The sequence below is a fragment of the Lathyrus oleraceus genome, chromosome 2 (assembly GCF_024323335.1).
Source record: "Lathyrus oleraceus cultivar Zhongwan6 chromosome 2, CAAS_Psat_ZW6_1.0, whole genome shotgun sequence".
Taxonomy (NCBI): domain Eukaryota; kingdom Viridiplantae; phylum Streptophyta; class Magnoliopsida; order Fabales; family Fabaceae; genus Lathyrus; species Lathyrus oleraceus.
This window is the reverse complement of record NC_066580.1, coordinates 482,289,921-482,309,128: the sequence shown is the minus strand read 5'-3', so window position 1 is coordinate 482,309,128 and position 19,208 is coordinate 482,289,921. Positions and strand designations below refer to the sequence as shown.

Below are 19,208 nucleotides of genomic sequence, written 5' to 3'. Positions count from 1 at the left end.
GATCTTGCGCCAAGCGCGGACAAATCTGGCTTTCAGGCCTTGGGGATCTTTACCCTCCTGAAAGAACACACCTTCTAACAGAATGTTATGAGGTTTATCCTTTAGGGGGAACCCAAGCTGACGACGTGCGAGAATGGGATTATAGCTGATCCCACCACATGTACCAAGAAGAGGCACATTAGGGAATTCACCACAATAGTCAATGATCTGGACGGTATCATACACGCGATCATACCAAGAGATATCGTCATTAGTGAGAGACATGAGTCTCTGAGACCACCGTAGACATCCCTTGTTCTCCTTAAAAGCAAGAGTCTGTGGCAAGTGCGAAATAAACCACTTGTGCAGCAAAGGCAGACAGCAAACGATAACTCCTCCACCCTTCGCATTCCTCAGATGCAAAGAGACATAAGCATCACCCAACAAAGTCGGAACGGGATTAAGAACTGAGAAGATCCTAATGGCGTTCATGTCCACAAATTTGTCGAAGTTGGGAAACAACACCAATCCATAGATGAGCAATACAAATAAAGCCTCAAAGGCATCCTCACTCATGGCCTTCCCATAGATGGTAGCTTGAGCGACGAGGAACTCGGAAGGAAAACCCTGAAATCCACCTTTGGTAGTCAGATTAGCTTTAATCAAAGCTTCATCTATGTGCAACAAATCTGCAATCTCTCGAGCGGTCGGAATACTCTCTAAGCCACTGAACGGTACCTGATCCATAATTGGAATCCCAATAAGATGAGAATACTCCTCCAAAGTAGGCAGCAACTGGAAGTCCGGGAAAGAGAAGCAATGATACAGAGGATCATAAAACTGTGCCAAAGTACTCATCAACCCTTCGTCAACCTGAGTAGTCAACAGAGGCAGAAGCTTCCCATAACGAGCTTTGAAACCCAAGGGATCTAATACATAAGATGTCAGATTCCTTAACTCTTTCACATCGGGCTGTCTAAAGTTGTACTTCTTTGTATGCCTTTTTGGTCTTTCCATGTCTGAAAATTTTGCAAATAAACCCTTTAAGTTCCTTGAAAATTTTCTCTTTTTCTGATGATATGAGATGCAGATGAATGCGTGAATGCAACAATCACACTCAAGGATCAAGCAAGTCACACCAAACAAAGGTCGTGGGAAAGCTCATTGTATCCCTAATATCAATCATCCATTTTGGTGGATTTAGGTTTTCACCTTATCAACACCCAAGTTCCATTGATATTAACGGTACATGAACCAGCTCAATCATCCTTAATATCAATCATCCATTTTGGCGGATTATGGTTTGCACCTTATCGACGCCCAAGTTCCATTGATATTAACGATGTTTGAACGACTCAACCACGAATCACGGGTTTGCTGAGAGTCACGAGCATGGAGTCTCGGTTAAGAACCACCCAAAGGGAATGTACTAGGGTTTAAACCTGCCAGACATGTTCTACCAGAGGTTCCCATAATCATGGTCCCATCTCTGGGATATTATCGGAGAAACGAATACTCGTATTCCAAAAATATTCTCAAGAGAGACTCTTATGAGTGTAGTATCGCGTAACAATCGCATCAGATCTTACATTTGAACGACCTCCGCACTACGTCCTAAAAATAGGCCAAGATGGGTTTGGTAAACTAAGGTCCTTGGCTTCTAAGGCACATGATTGGACGAATAAAGCCTAACCACAAATAACTTGTGTGACATTATTAATCCAACATGACCTCCACCAAGTGAATGGACTCGCAAGTCAACTGGCTAAGGAATACTCCACACCAGTCAACAAGACTATGCCATTCTCCTATCTTAGAGTGCACTCGGGTATAGAACTCATCTCACAAAGATCACCAAAGCAAACAGCAATTGTATATCAAGCAATTCAAACATTACAATCAATACAGTTATCCCAAATTGTACAAAAATATGTCAAATAACACATAAACAAATATCATACAACAAGGGTGAAAAGTAGGCAATACCACCAGGGAAGGTCTAATGTTCTCCCCAGCAGAGTCGCCACTTTTCTGTAGCGGTGTATTCGTCGCTATATGATTTATTGATTAAACCATAAGCAAAGTATACAATGAATCGAGTCGCCACCGCACTTTTATTTATCCTAAGGAATGGTTAAAAAGCGAACAAAAACCTAAGAAGTTTTACACGTAGAAAACCAATAAAAAGATCAGAGAGTCTGGGTAAGGGGTAAATTACGCAATGGGAAGGTGTTAGGCACCCATCACGTCCTAGGTATTCCTAGGGAGCCCTTTTCACACTTGTTGTATAAAAATATTTATTTGCTTATGACATATTGTGCAAACATGAATGGGAAGATGAGAAAAGAATGTACAATTTTATTATTTTTGTGTTTGAACGGATGAACCCGTTGCCTACGTACCTTCCATCAAAGGTAAGGATCAAAACGCCGTAGTTCGGCTAAAAGATTTCCAAAAATTAGTGAGTTCATTTTAAAACATAAGCATTAAGGCTTTTCATTACCAATGGGAGAAAACTCAACCCGAATCAACAATCCACCATGCGAGGACGGCTTCAACATACTAGTGAGGGGTTAACCCTATAATAAGTATGGAAGACTTACAATCAACTCACTAAGGATAAGGTAAGATTTACATCAACCACTATGGTAATTAAAACCTAAGGCTAATGCATGAAAACATATTAACAATGGACAAAGCCACAAAACATTTGAATGGGCGAGGTTAATTGATTATGAGTATTCACAAAAATATGGTCAAGGTATGATTAAGATTGATTCAAAGAAGTGTTATGAAAAGTGAAGTTTGAAAAGTCAAGGACTTATAGTCCAGGTTTCTAATTTGAAAAGACATGAAAATGTTTGCACAACAAGTCAAAAGTTTTTTGAAAGCAAAGTGTGAAAAGGTTTAGGACAAAGAGGGTATGGATGATGGAATGTAAAACTTCTTAGAAAGGTTCACCTCTTGAAATCATATAGAATATGATTCAAGTGTGTCCTTAGGAATAGGCAACAATGCAAGTAAAAATAAAGCAAGGTGATACCGGATGCCATCAATGGTCTTATACCAATCTCACAAACAAAAGCGGATATCGGATACCAATAAATGGGTTTACACCAATCTCCTAAAACAAAACAATAATACCGGATGCCATCAATGGTCTTATACCAATCTCACAAAAGCAAAAGCGGATACCGGATACCAATAAATGGGTTTACACCAATCTCCTAAAGTAGAACAAAACTTGGATGTCAGATGCCAATCTATCTGGACTTATACCAACCTCCAAAGGATGATCATAGGAGTACAAATGCAAACAACATGGTCTTACAATTGCATCCTCACATACAACAAACAAACACGCAACCAAGCAATGGACATGAGTGACCAAGTGAAATGGTCTTACACTCTATCCCTTCCAAATCATAGGAACAATGGCCAATGAACATGGTCTTACAATTGTCCTCAATGGGTAAACTCAAACAAACCACAAGATATGCAATGATGATCATGCAATAATGAACAATCAATGATGATAAGTGCACAAAGGCAAGCAAGCAAACATGTACAAATGCAACAAGCTATCAATCAAACAAAGTCATTTAGCACTCACTATAACCAAACAATTAGGCTCAATCAAAGGGTTAGACTTAAAAAGTCAACTGGAATAGGGTAAATGGTGCTCTTGACCTTGACATTGAGAGCCAAGGTGAAGCAGATGAAAGGATATGAGGGGTGTGCCTCATCACTCTTATCCCTGGTCAGGGAGAGCATTGAATATCAGAAGGTGTGGGAATTCAGAAAGATGGAACTCTCTCCACAAGTTAAAGACTCGATAGATCTTGGGTTTTTTACTCACTATGCATCAACACATGTGGTGTGAGCAAGGTGAGAGACTCACAGAATAGTAGGAGATAGGCTACATATCTCTTTTGTCTACCAATTGCCTCATATGAGGTCTTTACCTGCTTGGGGACAAAGTTAAACAATCACAGACATTGCCTCTTAAGGAGGACTTCAGACAGGTGCCTGGCTAATTAACAAGCCAGGTCTTCCAGACTACATGGAGACAAGAGAGTCTACCTCAATGCTTAAGCAAAGAAAAGCAATAGCAAGTTCTCAAAGGAACTAAAGCGACTATGGTACCTGAAATCAATCAAATATAATCAGTATACCAATCACAAAGTCAAAACAGACAGCATAAGAACCAACAGACAACACAATCAATCACATGCGCAAAGCACAAACTCAAAGCAAATGAGTTAGCATCCTACAAGACAAACCAAGTTAGTTCATGATAATCAAATAAACCAAAATCAATCAACTTGAATTAATCTCCTTAAAGCAATTGCTTCTTTAACCTGAAAAAACAACTCAAATGTGAGAAGTGAACCCTTAGGCCAAAGCCTAGGGTCAAAGGAGGAGAGAAAATTTAAAACAGCAAGTGAAAATTGATCAAAATCAAGATTTATCAAACAAGAGTAGAATCCAATTGGTCTCACATCAAAACTATGCACAAAATCCATTTCATAAGCTAAACATGTCAAACTATACATTTTGGAATCACATTGGAGCAAACAGAATGATCACAATCAAACCAATATCAAAATAGCTCAATAAATTCCCAGAAAATTCAAGCTTAAACAGAACACATTCAATGAGCAACATATCAAATTTCATGCCATTTGGATAAAGGGAAGCCAATCAATTAAAATCAACAAATCATGGTATGCAAAAGCAAGCTCATACAAGACCACAAATCATGTATCAAGTTCAAGCAATAATCAAACAGTGATCAAACATGAGAAATGAATGACATAAAAGCCATGGCAAACTTCAAGATGTCTACAATACACATGCCAAATTTCAAGTCCATCCAATTAGTAACCAGAATTTCACAAATCAAATAAAAACATGTCTCACAAGAAGTCAACAATTGGTCAAGCAGGGGAGAAATTATCAATCAAATTGAAAATGCACTCAACAAATCCACAAAAATTCACATGTATTCTCAACATCTAGATGTAATCTCATGCAAAAATCCAGAGCAAATCATGTTCATATAGCATGGAAACAAAAATCAACAAGTTGGACATGAATGGTGTGACACAAATTGTCACACCTCTATTCAAAAAATCATACCTCACAATCCAGAAACTCAAAAATCACAAACCACATATCAAAATGCTCCTTAAGGTGTCTAGAACAAGCACAAAAAATTTCAGCCTTATCCAATTAATCATCAATATTTCACAAGCAAAATGGCATGGAAGGTACAAATTGAACACACATGGACAAACCCTAGGCAATCTAAAAATCCACACGTGCATAAATTCTGGAAAATTCACCATAAAAAACTAGAGATCATGAAGAACATTTCACAAAAAATCCCAGCCAATTTGGACAAATATTGAAGAACTTATGAATTTTCTAAGATTGACATACAAAATGAAATAGAAAAATGAAATCAAAAATGAAATTAAATGGAATTATTGGACGCAGTGGCAAAAGCGTAATTCTGGCATTCACTAAGTGAAACGCCGCGTTTCAGTAAATTACATGGCGCCTTCTGATTGGACACAGGGCGCGGGAAACACAAATTTGAAAACAAAGCCAGGCAATTCGGATCTAATCGCATCTGGAAACGAAAATCACGTGTTCTCCATGTTGTTCATCAGTTCTTCATCCATATGAACTTTTTGTCACCAAAATTAGCAAACTATATATCGTTGCAATCGTCTCATCATGCACATCAATAGTATCAACATGATTTAATCTAACTCTCAACATATCAAAAGGATCGATCAAAAGAAGTTTCACATTCAAATGTTCAAATCAAGATATCTCATTCGATACTCAACTAAAATTCATGATTCAAGTTGCAGTGGTTCCTATGTTGCAAGATCTACCTAAGCCACATGTTAATTTCAAGAATCGAAGGATTTGGATTCATACCTCTTGAAGATGCAGTTCGTGTTCTTGCGCTTTTCAAGCCTCCAATTGCCAAAACAGATGGCCTATGATGCTTAGGAAGATGAAAGGAAGTGGAGTTTTAGCTCAGCAGCGCTTGATGATGAAGAAACTTCAAGATGCCATGGATGCTCAAGATGCTAACAGTTGCGATTCAGCCAAGTTTTCCACGATTTCTCCTTCAACAGATGATCAATAGTACCTGCCAATGATGAACAATGCAAGAACAAGCACGAAGCACAGTGAAATTTGATGAATCAAAGTGAAAAAGTGTGAGAAAAGTTGAGAGAATTTTGGAAATTTTTGCTTTGGATCTGAGAACACGACTGTGGATCTGGAATTCAGTTATGATTAAGCTCTTATAGTCCTGTTAATCCACCTTCTTAATCATGATTAGCTCAATTGGAATGGATTAGTGGGTGAAGCTTATTATATAATTTGGCAAAATTGCCCTTTCTCAATTTGAACCCATGGAACAGTGCACAATCAGTTTAAGCAAGTCATAAATCATGTTTAGAAGCAATTTGAATTGGCTTGGCATGAAAATTCCATGTACTTTTGAAAATCACTATTTTTCCCACCAAAATTTAATTGGTTCACTTGAAAAATGACCTTTTTATGTGATAATTTTTGATGAAATGTGATGGTGCATTATGATAGTTCATGTCAAATGGGATTTGCTCAAAAAAGAATCACCCAAATTGGCCAAATGGTTTGAAAGTTATGCCTCCTTGAAATTCCAAAATTCTTGAAAATGATTTGAGCATAACTTGCCAACCATAAATGAGAAATGAGTGTTCTTGGACTTTTTGGAAAGGCAAGAGCAAGATCTTCAACTTTCATGTTGGACAAATTTTGATTTGAAGCTTGCTTGGACATGTAACTTTGAGGAGAAGAACTTTCCATTTTTGGCAGCTGAAAATTACAGGTCATTACTATTTTGGGAAACTTCTTGTCTAACCCCCAATTCCTCAATGATGATGTTTGAAATGTTATATGAGGCTTGTATGGACATGAATGAGACCTTTCCAACCATCTCATACCATCAAATTCCTGATTAAATGCACAGTTGACCACAGTTGACTTTGCTAGGGTTCTGGTTGACTGAGCCATGTTCTGATGAACTTCAAGCCTCTTTCTCTTGAGATCTTGATACCAAATGATACCATAACTCATATGAATCTCTTATGAATGATCATGGTGCCCAAATTCTTCAAGAATGGCCACCATCTATTGCTCAATGACTTGCTTGACTGTTTGACTGTTGATTGCTTCAGCTGCAAGTACCAAGGTTAGATGACAATATTTTTGTACTTTTGGTTAGTAAACAAATGAAAAGAAATGATATACAAATGCAATACATGCTTGGTGATCAAGAACCACACTCACAAGATACCCACCCACTAGGAGGCAAGCAAAGGTGCACAATGATCCTTGAGGCAATGATATGATATGATATGATGCCATGAGGGATCTTAGGGCAAAAATTGGGGTCTTACAGACAACCTTGAAGATCTTGCTTGGAGAAGCTTAGATCGTTATTAGGTTAGCTTAGGTTCTCTCATTGGCTTGGGAGAACAATTGCGCTAGGGGCCATAACTGTTTCATTATGTATGTATGTATGTTGATGCATGTGAATGTATGTTGATGCATGTGAGAGACGGTTTATATGATAAACAAGCCGGTGAGATCAGAAAAATTGCAATTCCCTCAAATTAAATATTAAGTTTATGCTTTCCAAGTTTTGACACTCATCAAGACTAGTATCGAATAATGTAGGTTTCGCCTACGCGAGGTGCATGTTCTATATTAGTAAGGTGCGATGGGATAATTGTAATATCCAACTGTTAAAACAATGGGTCAAACTTAACTAAACAAATTATAATAAGATTATATATATGTTTAGAAGCAAGAGTTGGGAATGATCCATATGATGGATTGGAATAAGGAGTTATTCACCCAACTGAGATTTTTGAGAGTTGTATGAGATACAATTGGAAGGAGTTCCTACCTAAATAACCTAGTTTTGTGTAATCCGCCTATGCGGACTTAGAACGAAGTGAAATATGGATCTCGACCCACTAGAAAATCTTCCAACGGGATTTTCCGAATCAAATGATGAGGGTCATTTGTTTTGAGTAAAATAGTGGGAGCATATTTAATTAAAGGCCTAATTAAATATGTCAATGATACTTATATTTTCATTAATCCTTGTGTAGATTACCATGAAAACAAACACCTCTAACAACATCTTGCGATCAATCCTTGACAAGAAAGAAAAAAATTGTCTGGGACAAATTTTCTTGATTGGTACCGAAACCTGAGGATTGTCCTCAAACATGATAAAGGGAAAGGCAAGGAAGTTGCCAAACCCAAACCCACTATTGCTGCTTTGAAGCCTAGTGGAAGCATAGAAAAAGAAGGCACCTGCTTCCATTGCGGTAAGACCGCGCACTGGAAGAGGAACTGCCCAAAGTACCTGGAAGATAGGAAGAATGGAGTAGAGACTCCAACTTCAGGTATTTTTGTTATTGAAATTAATTTATCTACTTCTGCATCATGGGTATTAGATACTGGATGCGGTTCTCACATTTGTACAAATGTGCATGGACTAAAAAGGAGTAGATATTTGGAAAAAGGTGAAGTCGACCTACGAGTTGGCAATGGAGCAAAGGTTGTTGCCTTAGCTGTAGGAACTTATGAATTGCCTTTACCTAGTGGTTTAATAATTCAGTTAGAGAAATGTTATTATGTACCAACAATTAGCAGGAATATTATTTTCGTTTCTTGTTTGGACAAGTTTGGTTTTTCATTTATAATAAAGAGCAAATGTTGCTCAATTTATTTGAATGATATATTCTATGCTACTGCACAAATGAACAATGGACTATATGTCCTTGATCTTGAAATACCTATTTATAACATTAATACAAAAAGGATTAAACCTAATGAGTTAAATCCAACTTACCTCTGGCATTGTCGATTAGGCCACATAAATGAGAAACGCGTTTCCAAACTCCATAAAGATGGACTCTTGGACTCTTTTGATTATGAATCATATGACACATGCAGATCTTGTTTAATTGGAAAGATGACAAAGTCTCCATTCACATGAAAAGGTGAAAGAGCTAATGATCTTTTGGCCCTCATACATACTGATGTATGTGGACCACTGAACATACCAGCCAGAGGAGGTTTTCAATACTTCATCACATTTACTGATGATTTCAGTAGATATGGTTATGTGTATTTAATGAAACACAAATCAGAGTCCTTTGAAAAGTTCAAGGAATTCAAGAATGAAGTACAAAACCAACTAGGTAAGAATATTAAAACTCTTTGATCAAATCGAGGTGGTGAGTATTTAAGCCTAGAGTTTGATGACCATCTGAAAGAGTGTGGGATCCTATCCCAACTTACTCCTCCTGGAACGCCCCAATGGAATAGGTGTATCTGAGAGAAGAAATTGAACCCTGTTAGACATGGTCCGATCCATGATGAGTCACGCCGATCTCCCAAACTCCTTTTGGGGACATGCGTTATTGACAACAGCTTACACACTTAACCGTGTTCCATCCAAAAGGTTGAGAAGACACCATATGAGATATGGAGTGGTGAGAAACCACATATGTCTTACATGAAGATTTTGGGTTACGAAGTTTATGTGAAACGACAAATTTCAACTAAGCTTGAGCCCAAATCTGACAAATGCTTATTTGTGGGGTATCTTAAAGAAACAAGAGGGTATTACTTCTACAATCCTTCTGAGGGCAAAGTGTTTGTCGCTCGAACTGGAGTTTTCCTAGAAAAGGATTTTGTTTCCAAAGGAACCAGTGGGAGGAAAGTAGAGCTTGAAGAAATTCAAGAATCACAAAGCATCGATACACCTATGGAGGAATTAGATCAGGAAACACAAGTGGTTGTGGAAGAGCAACCTGCTCAAGTAGAACAAGACCAGTGTAGGTCAGGCAAGATACGTCACCTACCTGAGAGATATGGATATCTCATAACAGATCAAGGTGATGTATTAATCATGGATCAAGATGAGCCTGTGACCTACCAAGAGGCCATAACTGGTCCCGAGTCTGAGAAGTGGCTAGAAGCCATGAAATCTGAAATGGATTCCATGTACACAAACCAAGTTTGGACCTTGGTAGAGCCTCCTGTAGGGGTTAACCCTATAGGATGCAAGTGGGTCTTCAAAAAGAAGACTGACATGGATGGTAAGGTACATACCTATAAGGCAAGACTGGTTGCAAAAGGATATAAACAAATTCATGGGGTTGACTATGATGAAATCTTTTCACCAGTTGCAATGCTTAAATCTGTTCGGATTTTACTTGTTGTCGCTGCATATCATGATTATGAAATATGGCAGATGGATGTCAAAACTGCTTTCCTTAATGGAAATCTTCTTGAGGATGTGTACATGACACAGCCTGAAGGATTTAACATACCAGAAGAAGCCCAAAAGATATGTAAGCTACAAAGATCAATCTATGGATTGAAGCAAGCTTCCAGAAGCTGGAATCTTCGTTTTGATGAAACAATAAAACAATATGGATTCATCAAGAACGAAGATGAGCCTTGTGTCTACAAGAAGGTTAGTGGGAGCATGATCATTTTCCTGGTATTATATGTAGATGACATATTACTCATTGGAAACAATGTCCCTAATCTGCAACAAGTCTTGGTTGGGGAAATGCTTTTCTATGAAGGACCTAGGTGAAGCAGCCTATATATTAGGAATCAGAATCTATAGAGATAGATCACAAAAACTGCTTGGCCTAAGTCAGAGTACATACATAGGCAAAATGCTGAGACGCTTTAATATGCATGATTCCAAGAAAGGATTCATACCTATGCAACATGGCCTGTGTCTATCAAAAACACAATCCTCTTCAACTAAGGAAGAAAGGGAACGCGTGAATAAGATTCCATATGCATCTGCAATAGGATCTATCATGTATGCCATGTTATGTACTCGACCAAATGTCTCGTATGCTTTAAGTGCAACGAGTAGGTACCAATCTGATCCTGGTAATGCCCATTGCGTAGTTGTTAAGAATATCCTTAAGTACTTGAGAAGGACTAAGGAATCATTCTTGATATATGGAGGTCAGTAAGAGTTGGCTGTAATTGGTTACACCGATGCTAGCTTCCAGACAGATAAGGATGACTTTAGATCACAATCTGGTTATGTGTTTTGCTTGAACGGTGGTGCTGTGAGCTGGAAAAGTTCAAAGCAAGATACAGTTGTTGATTCTACAACCGAGGCTGAGTATATTGCTGCCTCAAGTGCAACAAAGGAAGCTGTTTGGATCAAAAAGTTCATTAGTGAACTTGGCATAGTCCCTAGCATTATGGATCCCATTGGTCTCTATTGTGATAACAATGGTGCTATCGCACAAGCTAAGGAACCTAGATCTCACCAACGATCCAAACACATACTCAGGCGTTATCACCTCATTCGAGAGATAATAGATAGAGGAGATGTGAAAATATGTAGAGTACCAACACTTGACAATATTGTTGACCCACTAACAAAGCCTCTTGCGCAGCAGAAGCATGATGGCCATACTAGATCTATGGGCATAAGGGGTATGCCTGATTGGCTATAGTGCTAGTGGGAGATTGTTGGTGTGAGCCCTAGAGGCTAATACTTTTGGTACTTGTATCGAATTATTTATTAATAAAAGTATTTTTCTTTATTATGGTTGATTAATAAAGTCCCTGGAATAGATAGTCCGTTTAATGTATTAAGTGTGACTTAATCATGAGAACACATTAAACATAAGGACACTATTCTTAAAGTATCCGTAGTCGAGCTTTAGTGTGAAGTGGGATAACATTAAAGCATTAAGACTATTATGTTTGTAGACTGATGATCACATCTCATGGATCAGGGATAAAGAGTTATCAAGTCTTAAACATAGGTATGAATATTAAGAGTAATATTTATACCGGATTGACCCGCTATGAGAATACTATATAGAAAGTTATGCAAAGTGTCATAAGTTATTCTCATGGTGATAATAGTGTATACCACTCTTCGACCTGAAACCACTATGGATCCTATATGTAGAGTCGAGTGCTTTATTGCTGATCCAACGTTGTCCGTAACTAGATAACCATAAAGACAGTTGATGGGTACTCCACGAAGCATGCTGAGGGACATGAGTGACCTAGATGGAATTTGCCCATCCTGCGTAACAGGATAAATGTCTATGGGCCCAATATTGAACTGGACAAGGATGACACGGTCTATACCTTGTGTTCAATATAGACATAAGGGCAAAGGGGTAATTATACACATAATTATTATCACAAGAGGTTTTGTCAGATCACATCACATTTTCGTGACTTGGGTAGCAGTGATGTGTTGCTAGATACCACTCACTGTTTATTATGTTAAATGCGTGATTTAATATAATTGCCAACGTCGCGAAAACCTACAGGGTCACACACAAAGGACGGATTGATGAGAGATAGAGTAATTAAGGAATACCGTAATGTACGGTGCCCTTAAGAGTAACTAAGGAACATCTTAAAGTACGGTGCACTTAAGTGGAATACGAAATATGGTAAGGTACCAAATACTTAAGTGATTTTGGCATATTATGAGATATGGGCCAAAATACACTTAAGTGGGCTTTTTAGCTTGAAGCCCACACAAGTGGTTCTATAAATAGAACCCCTTGGGTAGAAGCATTATCACTCCACTCAGACTCAACTCAAGTGAAGACTTGGAATTTCATTTCCCTCTCTCTCCCACTCCAAGCCTTCATTCGTACCAGCTAGCACTGAGATTGAAGGAACCCGTTCGTGTGGACTGAGTAGAGACGTTGTCATCGTTCAACGTTCGTGGTCGCTCCGTGGATTTGTATCCAAGGTTTTGATCGTTACAAGAGATCTACACCAAAGGTTTGAATCGCCACAAGAGGTAACGATTCTATCACTGATCATGCCCATTCGTAAGGATCACTAAATGAAGAAATTTTTAAATTCCGCTGCGCCTTGGATGGCAAATCTCCTTCAGTTTATGTACCTTCAATGAGAAGGAATTTGATTTCTATTTCATCTTTGGATAAATGTGGCTACACTTTTGTTTTAGGTAATGGAAAACTTGATGTTTGTTTTAACTTTGATGTTGGTTGTTATGGAATTTGCGTGATGGTTTGTATATGTTAAATGTGAAAGAGATGTATGTTAATTATGTTGTTAGGACTAAGTTCAATAGGAAGGATGAGAGTTCTTTGATGTTATGGCCTAGATGTTTAGGGCATATTTCTTGGCCTCGTATAGAAATACTAATTAAGGATGGTATTCTGCATAATCTTGACTTCTCTGATTTTGAAACTTGCGTTGATTCTCTCAAAGGAAAGTTCAATGCCAAAAGCAGAAATACAAAAGCGAATAAATGTGAATATATGTTGCAATTGATTCACGCATACATGTGTGAACCTATTACACCTAATGTTATGGGTGGATATAGGTACTTTATCAATTTCATAGAGGACTTCTCTAGATTTGGTTGGATAGAACTTCTCCAAGACAAGTCTAGTTCCTTAGATACCTTCAAATATTTTAAAGCTGCCATTGAATTGAAAACATGAAAGAAGGTTAGATGTGTGAGGTCTGATAGAGGGGGATAATATTATGGTAGATATGACAAGACTAGAAGAAATCCAAGACCGTCTACTAGATTTCTAGATGAATATGGTATTGAGGCTCAATACACTATGTCAGGTACTCCTCAATAGAACAGAGTTACAGAGAGACCTAATCGTACACTTATGGACATGGTGAGGTGCATGATGAGTCATTTGCCATTGCCTGGTTTTCTTTAGGGTGATGCTTTGAAGACTACAGTCTACATTCTTAATAAGGTACCTAGCAAATAAGTGTCGAATACTTCTTATGAACTATTAACAAATACTCCTTAGATTGCAAAGCCTTATCCAACTTGGCTTTAAGAGTTCTTGACTCTTTTTGCCAAATGCGACAAGTTTCACAACAAAACCATGAAGGTTTGTCACCCTCACCCTTATCTTTTAGAATATCTAGTATAGATCGCCTTGGAGCTTCTATATTCTTTTAATTTTCCAAAAAATTAGCTTCTAAGTGGGAAAAGATTCTTTTGTTTGAAGCTAATCTTCTGAAACCATCTTTGGCTTGTCTTTGTAGATTTTCAAAAGATTTTTGTAATTGAGAATAAGATAAGTCATGAGTGGATTCAAGCTTAGAGTGACTTACAACCTTTTTCTTTTTTTTTTCCATGAGGCAAATCCGGACCAATTCTAGACTTGAAGTTAAGCTTTCATCACTTGATGAATCGCTCTCACTCTCCCAAGCAACATATGCTCTTCCAGGCTTTCTAGATTTCTTGTGATGGCCTTTCTCATTATCTTTCTTCTTCATAGGACACTCCGGCCTATAATGACCCGCTTTACCACAATTATAGCATGAACTTCTAGGATTACCCTTCTTATTCTAACCTTCCTTTGAGGAGTTAGATACTCTTTTAAATTTACTTTGGTTCTTTCCCGAGTACTTATCTTCATGCTTCCACGTGTATCTATTAAACTTTTTGATGAACAAACTCATATCTTCTTCATCGGAATACTTGTCATCTTTTGTTTCATAATCAACTTGCTCATTATGTGAGGACTTTAAGCTAGAAGTCGTTAGAGAAATAGACTTTTTCTCTTCCACCTTGTCTTTTCCTTTCTCCTTCTTTACCATCTTCTCATGCTCTTTTCGTGTTTTTCCAAGCAAGTGAGTTCTTTCTCATGTTCTTCCAATTTTCCAAACAAAATAGTGAGATCAAGTACCTTAATATCATTCGCCTCTTTGATAGTGGTGACCTTGGGTTTCCATTCCCTATTAAGACATCTCAAAACCTTCTTGTAGCGGTGTATTCGTTACTATATGATCTATTGATTAAATCATAAGCAATGTATACAATGAATTCGAGTCGCCACCGCACTTTTATTTATCCTAAGGACTGGTTAAAAAGCGAACAAAAACCTAAGAAGTTTTACACGTAGAAAACCAATAAAAAGATCAGAGAGTCTGGATAAGAGGTAAATTACGTAATGGGAAGGTGTTAGGCACCCATCACGTCCTAGGTACTCCTAGGGAGCCCTTTTCACACTTGTTGTATAAAAAAATGTTTATTTGTTTATGACATATTGTGCAAACATGGATGAGATGATGAGAAAAGAATGTACAAATTAATTATTTTTGTGTTCGAACGGATGAACCCGTTGCCTACGTACCTTCCATCAAAGGTAAGGATCAAAACGCCGTAGTTCGGCTAAAAAATTTCCAAACATTTGTGAGTTCATTTTAAAACAATAGCACTAAGGTTTTACGTTATCCACGGGAGAAAACTCAACCTTATGAAACAACACGTCCACCATGTGAGAAGAGCTTCCACTCGCTAGTGAGGGGTTAACCCTATAATAAGCGAGGAAGACTTACAATTCAATCAACTAAGGACAAATAGGTGAGGTTAACATCAACCAACTAGGATAAATCAAATCCACGGCTAATGTATGAAAACTTAACAAGCATGGACAAAGCCGCAAAACAATTGAGTGAGTTGGATTAATGGATTATGATTATTCACAAAAGGATGGTCAAAGTATGATTAGATTGATTCAAAGAAGTGTTATGAAAAGAATTTGAAAAGTCATGGACTTAGGGTCCAAGTTTCTAATTTGAAAGGAGTGAGATTGTTTGCACAACATGTATTTACAAATTTGTAAAATCAACAAGTGAAAAAAGGGGTTTTGAAACAAAAGGGTGTGGATGAAGTGTAAAACTTCCTAGAAGTTCCCCTCTTGAAATCATATAGAAGATGACTCAAGGGTGTCCTTTGGAATGAGGGACAAAGCAAGTTAGTAAAATAAAACACGGTGATACCGGATGCCACTCAATGGTCCTACTCCAATCTCACACAAAGGCGGATACCGGATACCAATATATGGATTTACACCAATCTCCTAAAATAAAACAATGATACCGGATGCCAATAAATGGTCTTACTCCAATCTCACAAAGCAAAACAAAAACAAAACATGGAAGTCAACTGCCAATCTATCTGGACTTAGGTTAACCTCCACATATGATCATAGGAAAACAAATGCCATAGTTACATGGACTTACAATGAATCCTCACATACGACAATAAGCTCAATCAAAGAGCAAAGAGGATATGAGTGACCAATGAAGTGGTCTTACACTCTATCCCTTCCATGTCATAGGAACAAAAGCCAATCAATATGGACTTACAATTGTCCTCAATGGGAAAACATCAATGTCACAAGAACAAATGAAATGATCATGCACTAATGGCAAACAAAGATGATAAATGCACAATGGCAAATCAATGATAGTAAATGCACAATGGCAAATCAAGTAATCATGTATAAATGAATCAAGTAATCAATCACATAAATTCAAGTAGCACACACTATAACCATTCAATGAGGCTCAAGCAAAAGGGTGAGGCATTAAAGCCAACTGTAATAGGGTTAAAGTTTCTCTTAACCTCGCCATTGAGGGGCTAAGGTGAAGCAGATGAAAGGGTATGAGGGGTGTGCCTCATCACTCTTATCTCTGGTCAGAGAGAGTATTGAATATCAGAAGGGGTGGGAGTTTAGAAAGATGGAACTCTCTCCACATATTAGACTCGATAGATCTTGGGTTTGGATCTCAATGCTACAACCATGTAATGGGAGCAAGGAGAAGACTCACAGAATAGTGGGAGATAGGCTACATATCTCTTATATCCACCAATTGCCTCAAATGAGGACTTTACCTGCTTGGGACAAATATAAACAATCACAAACATTGCCTCTTAAGGAGGACTTCAGACAGTTGCCTGGCTAAATAACAAGCCAGGTCTTCCAGACTACATGAAGAAGAAGGTGCTATACCTCAATGCAAATGCTATACAAGCAAAGCAATGCAAGTTCTTAAGAGAACTGAGCAACTAAGGGTACCTGAAATCAATCAATTATAATCAGCATCCCAACATAAACAAAACAGACAAGGTAATAAACCAATAGTCAATCACAATCAAACATGTGCAAAGCACAAGGCTCAAAGCTCAAATGAGCTAAGCATCCTACAAAACAAAGAGTTATTCAAATGAATTCAACTCAAATATGAATCAACCTCCTTAAGGCATTAGCTTTTTAACCTGAAAAGTCAAAGTCAAGCTCAAACATAAGTAACAAGACCCCTAGGACAAGCCTAGGGTCCAAAAGAAGAAAAAAACTTAAAACAGCAAGTGAATCAAGATCAAAACCAAGATGATTCAAATAAGAAGAGATCCCAATTGGTCTCACATCCAAACTATGCACTAATTTCATTTCATGCACAAATTAAGACAAAGTGAGCAAAGTTGAACCACATATGAACAACCAGAATGATTTCAATCAAAAAAATATCAAAACAGCTCAATAAATCCCACAAAAATTATATCCTAAACAGAAGACATTCAATGAGCTACATATCAATTTTCATGCCATTTGGATAAAAGGAACTATGGGAATTAAATCAACATGTTAAGGCATGCAAAAACACAATCAAATCAAGTCACCAAATGAGTACCAACTTCAATCAATTGTAAAACAGTGAGATCAAATTAGAAATGAGTGGGACCAAAGCCAAATTAAAGCTATACATATTAGGAAGCTCTCCACCAATTTTCACTTTCATAGGATAAGGGATGGGCATTTAACAACACATGTACATTTGTCACTCCTAAAACAAACCAAAATTGCTAATCAGCAATCAAAAATCCAAATCGATTAGAAAATGGATCAATTAAATCCACAAAAATTCAGGGTGAAACCTAACATATACATTGTATCTCATGCAAAAAATCAGGGCCATAGGCCTAGGGGAAGCATGGAAAAATAATTCATGAACTCAGCATAGCATAGTGTGACACATATTGTCACACTCAAAAAGAATTAATCATATCTATCAATCTAGAGGTCCAAAAATCACAAATGATACACCAAAATCTTCAGGCATGAGTCAAGAATCATCATATTAATTTTCAATTAATTTGGAGCTAGCATGATTATTTGGTGATTAAAATGGTAAAACATATGAATATAGTACACATGTCAAAAATCAATAAGCCGTTTAAAAATTCTACCAGGTACAACTTACACTACTATGCCTAAAAAAAAGTAGATAAAAATTGGGATCTAACAAAAAAAGTCCCACCTAATTTGGACTTAAATTGGATTTAATATGATTTTTCAAAGATTTGTTAGTGATTGAAATATTTATTTAATGGAATTGATGAATTAATTATGTCTGTAATGGCAGTTTCGTAAATACGTGCCAGCCGGTCCAAAACGCATGGCTTAAATAAATGATGTGGCGACTCGCGATTGGTCCACACAGGCGGTAAACAAGATTTGAAAGTTGCCATGCGAAAAAACGGATTGGACGCTAAATATTTCCAGATTTTCGTTGTTCTTCCTCACGCGTTCATGTTCATCATTCCCGGCTACGGTTACGAACTTTTTTGCACGAAAATACACGAGCCATATACCGTTGGAACCGGTGTTCGACGTAGATCATGAATATGCTAACGAAATCATCCAGAAGTTAACGCACAAAAAGATTCGATCAAAAGAAGCTTTGACGTACAAACTTAAAATCAAGATATCTTGATGATTACTCGATGAAATCGCATGGTTCAAGCATCATTATACTCTACATTCAACGCACTACAAGATGCATATAACAATTGCGTGAATTAACGAGTTCGAAATTTCACCTTCTTGGAGTGACAGTGTGAAATCTTTGTGTATTTTGATCCAATTCTCGAAAACAGATGTAGTAGATTGATTATGGAGATGAATGATGATGATTTCGCAGCTCAATAAGTCTTGGAGGTGGAGAATTCGTGAATTGCCATTGATGAGTGAAGCTTTCAACAGTGGTGTTTTGCTTGATTTTTTCTTCAATTCTTGAAAACAGAACTCAAAGATTACCTGCACATGAAGAATCAAACAAAAACTTGCAAGAACAATGGTGAATTTTGATGAAATGGTGAAAAAATCCTTATGTGAAAAATGGAGAAAAAGTGAGAGAATTTGGAGATTTTTGATCTTAGATCTGAAAATTGTGATTCTCCTCTTGAGTTTCTGTTATAATTAAGCTTATATATGATTGCCTAATCCCACTCTAATCATGATTAGTCCATTTTTGATAATTAGCAA

General features: G+C 37.4%; 1 protein-coding gene across 1 annotated transcript in view; it reads left to right on the top strand.

Annotated features, from left to right (window-relative positions):
- Positions 1-13,565, top strand: part of LOC127123863 (uncharacterized) — a 109,034-nt gene extending 95,469 nt beyond the window's left edge. The window contains exons 7-8 of the mRNA XM_051054043.1: positions 13,064-13,080; positions 13,175-13,565. Of these exons, the coding sequence (XP_050910000.1) occupies positions 13,064-13,080; positions 13,175-13,565 (408 nt within the window). The remainder of the gene's footprint in view (positions 1-13,063; positions 13,081-13,174) is intronic.
- Positions 13,566-19,208: the final 5,643 nt, after the last annotated feature.